General features: G+C 48.4%; 2 protein-coding genes across 2 annotated transcripts; both read right to left on the minus strand.

Moving 5' to 3' along the window:
• Positions 1–1,118: 1,118 nt before the first annotated feature.
• Positions 1,119–2,372, minus strand: LHYA1_G007452 (uncharacterized protein; the record flags this gene model as incomplete). The annotated part of the gene is made up of 1 exon (XM_031152381.1): positions 1,119–2,372. One exon carries the CDS (start codon positions 2,370–2,372, stop codon positions 1,119–1,121), a length of 1,254 nt encoding a protein of 417 aa, XP_031003160.1.
• Positions 2,373–5,674: 3,302 nt separating this feature from the next.
• NIPA2 (Magnesium transporter) lies at positions 5,675–7,908 on the minus strand (the record flags this gene model as incomplete). Its single annotated transcript, XM_031152382.1, has 2 exons — positions 5,675–7,078; positions 7,126–7,908. The coding sequence occupies 2 exons, from the start codon at positions 7,906–7,908 to the stop codon at positions 5,675–5,677; spliced, it is 2,187 nt and encodes a 728-aa protein (XP_031003161.1).
• Between the last annotated feature and the right edge of the window lie 1,836 nt (positions 7,909–9,744).

Consider the following 9,744-nt stretch of genomic DNA (forward strand, 5'->3'; position numbering starts at 1 on the left):
CAATCGCCAGATCTGGGGACGATGTCAATGGAATTGGGTACATGTCCGATGAAATTGGAACTGGAGAGGGCCTGAGTGTCGACACGCAAGATCATGTGAACTCAATGGCTATTGATGCAGCAATGTCTCGCAATGGCAGCGTTGTCGCGGCATCTATCGGGTCTTCCTATGATCACCCCGGCCATCAGCAACACGCTGAGTTAGGAGACTCAGCGGTGGAGTACTTCCCCACGCCAACGGCAAACCATGGAGGCGCAAACAATCCCGCCGTTTCAAGCATTTCTGAGGACCGATACTTCAGGAACGATTTGGGAAACGTAAATCAGGATTATGATCCAATATTCAATGCAGAAGCAGAAAGTACGAACGGCTCTTGGAGATATGATGCCGTGGATCCTCAGAGGACCTTTGAGGTGAGGAGTTTGTCACAAGCAAACTTCTTCGAGATGGATACGACATTCGGGGGTGCTATCCAGACAGATTGGGATATCTATATGGCTGATGATGAAGGGGTTTAATGGATCATGGGGAAGCTCATGAGATTTTGACGCTATGCGGGTGGTTTTCTAGGGGCTCCTTGATGAAATTCTCTTAAGCCAGGTGTTCTCTTGTTATTCTTGTATACCGACTCTTCCATATTCCATATTTTCCGCTAGATAAAAGGTCAAGAAGAGGAAGTAAATGCTTGACTTATTATGCTTCAATACCGCGCGTTTCTCTATGCTTAGTGCCAGTGATCATTTACTACAATCCCAGACGTTCTTCAATGGCCATTTCTCCACTATCCTGAAACAGCCTTGTCGATGATGATCATTTGTCCTAACCTTTACTCCGTAGTTTTCCAACTCTTAGTTTTCTTCTTCTCTCTCTTTTCTTAAGCGTTCTGTCCTCCCGATGCCGTGACGGCATGAATGCATTCAGAGGATCCCAGTCATCATGCGACCAGAGTAACCCGCCTGCGGGTCCCACTCCGAAATCGCCTTGATATTTTGTTTATCAATCAGGATTGGAGGTTTAGTCTCCAGATGGAGTTCCTCCATTGCTAGAGCAGAAGACAGCAAACAGGGAACAGGAAAGGCAGCCCAGCAAAAATACCCGATTGCCATCGTCTCAACCTATTAGTCAAAAGAAGTACAAATCCCAAAATCGTTCAACATCTCCCCAACTACAACAAAACCACCTATAGCTGGGACCCAAAGAGGAAGGACTAATATGACTCCCCATATCGGATGCACCACATCTCCATATGCACCCGAGATACGAACCCAAACCGAAGACACAGATCCAACGATCAGCCAGCCAAGGATCCAGCTAATGGGAATCTCAACATTCGAACCGGACTGGAAACCCGTGTACCCAGCCACTAACGCGATAGGCAAAATGGCTGTGACGAGGTAGCCAAGTAGATTGAGACCAGTGTACCTGAGATTATCTGCTGTCGATTCAAGGTCTCCTGTGAACGCCTCGGGCATCATTTCCCCTGTATCGACATCCACTGAAAGATCACCAACTCCGGCAACAATGCCTTGGAATTCTCCACCGTGTGAAATAGCTGTATCCATTTCAGGCGAGTGCACAAGATACATGGCCGCGTACTCCGGACGGACTAGATTTGTTGCTAGATTGATGATGCTCATGATAGCGTACGGGGCAACTGTCAGGCCAAATGCCCCATATCCGAACAGGGTTATCTGGTCACCCCGAGTCTTATAAAGCGTGACAACCCCCCACACAATCTGCAGGATACTGATCATGATCTTTGGCACGTTGTAAGATTTCCCCAGCTGCCAATTCGATGAGTCTGGCTCTGAATTCCCACTCTTTGAGTCACTCCCAGAACCCAAATCTAGAGGCCAAGGCCGCAGTAGCATATGCGGAGGCACTTCGACCAGACAGTACTTAGGGACTCCCGGACCAGGCACGGGGAGCTTGCAGACGCCATGGATTTTTCTTTCCAGGGGAACTGATCTGATATTCTCTCCAAAGAAAAATCTTGGAGTGCCAGTCGTTGTCTGCAGCGCGCGGCCAACGACCCTCTCTTGCACGACCATACAAAGAGCCCCGGCCCTTTCCGCTTGCCCGAGGGCAGTACTGGAATACCGATGTGTGCTTCCCGTAAGACGCGGACTAAGATACAAGACGAGGAAGCGGAATGCACGCAGTGCTCCAGAGCCCGGTATAAACAACGCATTTGCAGCCGCAATGACAGTTTCCTGGATCGATTCGCCTGGGTGACTGATGAGAGTCCCTGCGTGTGCGATATAATTCGTTGCGAAGAAGATCAAGTAGTCTGTCCAGACTGGGGGTAGACATATAAGTCCTGGGTCTCCGTGGTTCTTCGCACTAGGAGGGACTGTGACTGAGGAATTCATAATGCTCGTACCTTGGCTCGCGGTTCATAATTCAAAACGCAAAGTTGTTTCCTCCCTCCAAAGGCTATGCACTTTAAGATCAACAATAAACAAACCCCCACTGTAGGTAGGGTAACATTGAAGCCATTTCTGGATTGCGGCTGGTGGGAAAAGTCGCACGGATCTGCAGCGTTGCGCGCATTCTGCATGAGTTTAAGCCTAAGCAGGCATAAACAAGGGGCTAGAAGTACGTAAATGGGGGAGATACAGCGGACGAAGTGTAAAAGTGTAGGCTTCTGTAGATTTCTAGTTTTTAAATACGTAAAAACGCATCTTATATAATAAAATCTACCTAGCAACCACTAAGCAATGGATGATTTGCATGTAGGGGTCGCTCCGATGTGGCCCTCTTCCGAATCGTGTCCCCTGCCTTGTAGCCCCCACTCTATTACTATTCGAAATGAATCCTGTAGCAAAGCAATAAAGCTGACTAAGCTAGCGCATAACCCCTAAATAGCTCAATTCTAGGTACGCTGGAAAGTAGAGCTTTTTAACTCAAATTTAAGTGGAAAATATAACGGTTTAGAACTGAGCTAAAGTTAGAGGCTCTAAGATATAAAATCATGTGTGTATTTTTAATCCACACCACCTATAGCTACCTAGTATAGTAGGTATATAACTAAAAAAGTCTAGAAGAAGAGCTATTCCTCTATAATCAAGACGGGTGAATGATAGCGGAAACCTTATATATTCAAGTGACATTTCAGGTGAAATATAAATATTCAAACAATCGTAATCCGTTCTTTCCTAGCATTAGTTTCACTAAACCAAGCTGGGTCAACCGTAGCGATTCCAATGCGTTCATATTCCTCCAAATCCCCAACTTTCCTCAAAACCAAGACATTCTCGTGCGTTCGCAGCGTATACAAGCATTCGACTTCCTGCATCGACATGGCTGTAGGGGCGTACTCTGCTAGGTCGAGAGTGAAGAAGCCCATTAGCTTACCATCAGCATGGAGGTCCATCAAAAGATGACCGTCAACGTTTTGCCGAATCATGTTCGCTTTCTTCAGCCAGCCTGTGACTTCCATGTAGCCACCCTTAAGTCGTCCATATGGGTTTTGCCCTTCGGGGGAAAGTTCGAAACGCACGTCCTCTAACGCACTCTCGAGCGGCGGCACATCATTGTCTGCATCATCTACCATAAGGGGAGCTAACATCTTGATACTTCCAACCAGGGAAATCCAGCTCCAAGAAGGGGCGATGTAGCTTTTCGGACGAGAAAGACACCCGGCGTAAGATGGAGCCCAGAGCAGACCTTCGGCAACGCCTCCGCTGAAAATACCCGCGTAGTATTCCTGCCCGTGTCGTTGGCTAAAATGCAATGCTAGACCAGACAAAGCAGGAAGCTTGTCAGACTCAAAAGTCAGGTTGCGATAAGAGTAGAGTTCTGCCGATCCAAGCCAGTGATCCATGAATTCTCGGTCTTGCCAACTTCCAGAATCTTTAAAGCGCTCGAAATTGGTCTTGACGTCCCGGTTGACTTCAAAGACCTGTAATGATCTGCATTGCTTTACTTTGTAAGCAAACTATCGAGCTATCTCATGAGTTCACTTACCCATAGCACCTGGTCCGGAGCGTAGATTACCTTCCTTCGGGACAGTAGCTCTTCCTGTAGTACCCAACCTCTAGTCAACAGATCTAGATTATCTGAAATATATTGCTGTCGATATTGGATAAACCAGTTTCCTTTCATTTGCCAGTCTTGATCATGATAGTCCATCTTTACTATCGCTGGCCGTGACCGTGACATTTCTGGTATTCTGTAGAGAAACCCGCCGGGAGAGTCTTCCTGGTAATTCTTTTTTGAAGGTATTGGAGTCGTAGCTGACATTAAAGTAATCGTAGCCCGATAATAGATCTGCCCCATTAACACAGATTGTTGGTCCCAGTCTGCAGGGTCGTCTTGGATGATGCACAAGGAATCAATCCACAGATATCGGAACCCTAATTCTCTGGAGACCCTAACAGCATCCTGGAAAGTTTCAGGCATATCCTCGAGACGCATTTCTTGTTTGCGGTTCTTGATGGTATCCCGAGTCGTCGTGTAGTGTTTCGACGGGTCTGTGGGCCATCTATGGCTCAATGCGACGTATTCTCCTTCGCTATCTGGGGATTCAAATAATCGAATTGTCGAGTCACTGCATTTGCCGACATCAATCACACGACGTGGAAGCTTTGAAGTCTTTGTCGGGAGTGCATCCTTAGAATCTTCTCCCATTCGGTCGATCCTGCATGCTGGATGATTACGTTTGCATTCCTCCAGCCATGTAGCAATCATTTCAAAATGCTCTCGGCTATCTGGTTGAAGTGGGAGTCTCCCAGCAACGGCATGAGACAATGCTGCATCAGATTGCGGATCGGCAAAGGCATGCAGAACCGTAAAGCTTTCCCCGCACTGAACAACGATGTTATACACCTGCGGCCCATCGGTTTGAAAGTCGACGCGCAGATTTAGGGCACTCCCGACGAGAATAGGAAGATCTTGCTGGAGTTTAACCCTTGGGTTGTGTTTGTTGTCAAGTAATGAGATGCACATAAGTCGACATAATTCGCAGTTATGGCTTGAATCTTGTAGAGCTAGAAAGCTTCGATGATGTGGATTGCAATTTTCTGGCCGGGCCACATTCGCGCCGTTGAATCTGATTGTTTTTAAAGTCCATGGTGTGACTTGTTCACAAAGTGTGCAGAGAGGCATTGAGCCACTCGTGTCGCAAAATGAAAGCCACCGGCTATAAATGTATAAATGATCATTGATTAATTCTTGTGTCCGTTGGCCTTGTTAACGCAGTGTCGCCTTGCGTTACACTAGCGAAGCTATAAATATAATCTTACCTGCCTAGGGTCACCTGACGAGCTCGATATTCACGTGTTAAAGCTATACTCCCCATCGAGTTGAAAGTTGCCTTGCTCCATATCTTATACCCCATCTCCAGCGCAATATATTCATACTACAATTCATTCATAAGTACCGGTATCTATGTAGCTATTTCCAATCGCCCTGATTCTAATATACAGAGCAGTTTCGCTGCCCTTCCTGCCTCTTTCCTCCTCCCTCCTGCCTTCTATCAAAACCATAGCTAGCGAATCCGATATCCGCTCATCTCCGTCTTTGTATATGTATATCCAAGAGACCCGCTCGCTCATTTATCGTACAAGGTAGGTAAAGTCATTAAGGCATGATTATTGCTATCCAACGCTCGATCGCTCGCTCAAACCATATATTGCTCATCAAGTCGCTCATTAATGCAATTTACTTGCCGTCATACAAACGCCCCCCTGCCTGGCGGACTGGGATCCCGCTTCGTATCCCACCGCCTATTTGGACTGTCGTAATACGCATCCTCGCCTATCCCCTTCTCGCTCGTCGGGCTCTCCCTCCTGGGCGGTGTTAACTCGCGTCGTTTCTCTGCTGACGGCCATTCATCTGATTCCTCGTCTTCTTCTCTGTCGTAGGAAGGTACTGTTGCTAAGCGCCCCGTAGCGGTATCACCTTTTACTAGCCCCAACCTCTCTTCCTCCGTCGCGCCTTTTATAGAGGCGCCGCCGCTGTGTTTCCGGCCCTGGTGCATGCGGATCATAGGCGAGCGACTTGGTGGTTCTTCTGCGTCGCCATGCGGGTGGGTTTGCGATGGAGCCGAGTCTCTTCGGAAGACATTTTGGAAAGAGAACTGTCGGCGTGCGGAGTGTGGGGGTGGGGTGGGCGCCCCGGCGTTGGGGTGGAGGTGGGTGTTTCCTCCGCTGTCTGAGCGGTGTGATTCTGCTTCTAGGATTGTGATATGTCTACCATCACCTGCGCCATGGTATTCTGTGTCGTGGCCATAATAAGGGGGCTCTCCACCACCACTACTCCCGTCGTATCCTGGGATGGAAATTTCGGTTAGGGGAACGGGATGCATTGGGCTCTGAGCGTGAGAAGGCCCACTGCCTCTTTGTGAACGATCTCGGCCTGGGACCATGATAGATTTGACTCGTGTGAAAACAGAAGATCCTCTGGTAATCGGCCGCTCCTCATCATCAGAGTCCGATTCGGCGGGGAACTGAGACATGCCAAGGGGAGGATGTAGCTGAGGTGAGCGAATGGTACCGGGGGTGTTCACGCGAGGAATTGTACCGACTGTGCGGAGGGGAACGGGTGGTGGTGCATCGGGGTCGAAAGCAGGGAATGGGCTCGCCGTCGTTACTCTCGAGCGACCACTGTATTGCGTCCCCATTGTTGTTCTCCGCCTTCTGAGGCCATCCCACACAAATTGCTGGTCTTCTCCAATTGGTGCAAGGTCCTGTTGCTTCTCATCATGCAATCTCTTTGCCTCCTCCGCTTCCATCTTCGGTCTCATATTGGAAAGTCTTCGAATGATAGCAGCTGTGCCTCGAATGGCATCTGCCTTGGGTTCTGATTCTGGTTGTTCCTGCTCGGCAATAGTACGAACTTGATCGAGATCGCCAGAGAAGACGGCCGAGTCTGGAACATCTTTGGCTGATTTGGAGAGCTGAAGTAGGATGACCCCACAACAAATAACGAAGAATCCCATAACAACGGTGATGATGGAGGTCGGCGTTCCTTTGAACCCTCTAAAAAGAATTGCGGAAGTGATTATCGTGGAGCTCGTAAAAAGGACATAATATGTAGGTGTAACCAGTGCCGCATTAAATAGATTCAGCGCTTTCTGTAGGAGGGTTAGCAAGGACTCGACATTTATGGACGGGCACTTACATTTAGGAAGATAATCTCCGTAACCAATGTGGTGATGACGAAAACGAAGAGAACGTAGAGAAACCACTGGTTATACTGCTTCGTGCCACCAATCTGAGTAACGATCGCAGCCCCTAGACCTTGCGTAGCCACCACACTAAGACCTCCAATCAAACTGCAGATGGACAAGTATACCAACATAGTCTTCTTTCCGTACCGTGGTCCAGCCCAAAAAGCAAGGAAGGCGCAAACAAGGATGATTACCCCAGCAAAACTCAGAAAGCCCGGCGCAATAACAAAGTGTTGCATCTCCTGAATAGTGGCCGCGGATGCTTCGGACGGGGCATTCATAACAATGACCACTGATCCAACAATGCATAGGAAGCATCCAACTTTCCCAACCATACTCAGTCGTTCCTTGAGGAATATCGCAGATAGAACAGTCGTAATAACCACAGACAAGGCTCCCAACGGCGTAACCAAAATCGCATCCACGAAGGCGTATGCGACGAAGTTGCAAATCTCCCCTATTATCATCAAAGTCATACCAGTCCACCAAAAGGCGTTCTTGAGGTATCCATATCCTTCACCAGCAACCTCTTCGTATTTGTCGTTGGCCTTTAATAGCCCAATCTTCTTCAGCACGAAGGACACCCCTATAAAACATCCTGACGCTACTGCCAATGATATTCCAATCGCCTTGTATACCGGGGGTCGTACTTCCGTATTTGCATCCGTGCTCGTCGAATTTGCTCTGGCATATAGTAGATGTGCGGTCTCCAGTACATAGGCTGTTTGGTCCATGATTGCAGATGAAGGCGGAGCCGCCGGAGAGGACGGCGAGTTTCGTAATGTGTTGTATCCGTTCAGCAGTGCTCGTGATTCACAAGGAATAGTTGATTGTGATTTGGTCGTGGCGGGACGAGTTCGTTATTGTTTGTATTGCTATCGTGAGAATAACATTAAGATTTGCTGGTTGCTGGGTATATGGGCAGAGGGTATATCGACAGGGCGAGGCGGGGAAAGGTTCTGCTGAAGGCGGAATTGAATATCGAGCGTTTGTGGCAGAGGTCCAATACAGATGTTCCTAGTCTTCGAGGCTCTAAAGTTAGAGAGTCGTTGCAGGCTGGGTCCCTCGGGGTCTTCTCTGAAACGGTTGCCGTGGGAAGACCGGACAAACAAAACTTTATCTGGGCGGTGACGGCCAAACGCTGGAGATGGATGAATTGCAAGGCTGCCCCGATTGTCTGTATGCGAATTGTCCGATATTTACGACTGCCTCTTGTGTAAAAGGCTTGGGGCGCAGTGGGACGATGAAGCAGCTGAAGGGCAGATTCAAATGCTTTGGCTCCGTACACGATAGGAATTTTGGCGTCAAAATAAGGTCCAGACTTGCGAAACTCGGTTGGATGTGGATTTGCTTGGCCTCGAGAGTCGTCGCAATGGTCGCCACTTTATTATAAGGTTGGGTTGGTTTGGGTGAGTACGAGGCTGTGCAAAGAGAGGCCTATGCAGCTTCAACTTCTGCGAATGCGATTAAGCTGAATCGTGGCGCGCTGGAGGAGGCGTTCTTGTGGGGGTTCTTATCAATGGCAGCTGAACACACACAGAAGTCGGGGTGGTAATTGTGAAGAGAAAAAGCAGCTCAGTCTCGGTAGAATGATGTAGATGATTGAATTGAATTCTGTACTTATAATACCAGTATCAAGAAGAAGAAGAAGAACTGCACGTTCCCAAGATGAAATGAACTACAATATTGTACTTTCGTATCAGCACCAGCACCCCAGATGGTCCAGCCCATAACTTGGTTAATCACCGGTAGCCCCTGCCCCTGGCCTGGCTCGCTTGCAGGCATGAGTGACGTTGCTAGAACCACAAAACGGACGCTGTGGACGAGTCAAGTAGCAGAGAAATCCATCACTGGAAGGTCCCTAAATCGACCCAGCAACCGGCATCCTATCATTGTCCGCGATTTCTAGTCGAACTCTGTGCCTCGTACTCAGTACTGTACCCAGAATCCAATCCATTTCTCTTCATCACGACATCTCAATACGGTCCACATGCATGCCCCTCATTGCCAGAACCAGTATTCCTTACAGACTCTGTACGATGCAATACAATCACCAAATGATGTGAGCCCCCAGTCACACCAAAGAAAGGCCTTGATCGAATATCAAACGCCGCAGCCCTACTACCCCTGATCCGCCGCTATACATATTTCTCTCGCGACGTGTGTTGTAAGAAACCCCGCGCGTTTGGTTTCGATGCACCACACCCTGGAAGTCACATCGTACAAACCCTCCAACCCCGTCGACTGTATCGGGTCAGGGACTTACTTTGTGTTTCTTGGGATACTGCGGAGGCGGGGCGCTTACTGTACTCTCGACACGTCAGTACCTCAGTACAGGTGATTTTATGACGGTATACTTCCTAATATCGTACTCGAGATTTTGAAAAGTCAGAGTAGTGTTTCAATTCAGATCTGGACAGCAAGTAGCTGAAGGATGCGAACTATCTGTAGGGCATTATCTTTTTGGTTTGGGGGCCCTTCTTGTGTCAGGTGCTGGACCCAGATCGTCCAGATGATCATAACGGGGATGCTTGATAATTCGGGATATACTGTAGGGCTGAAGTATCATC

The sequence above is a fragment of the Lachnellula hyalina genome, assembly GCF_007821495.1.
Source record: "Lachnellula hyalina strain CBS 185.66 chromosome Unknown contig00133, whole genome shotgun sequence".
In the NCBI taxonomy this organism is placed as follows: Eukaryota; Fungi; Ascomycota; class Leotiomycetes; order Helotiales; family Lachnaceae; genus Lachnellula; species Lachnellula hyalina.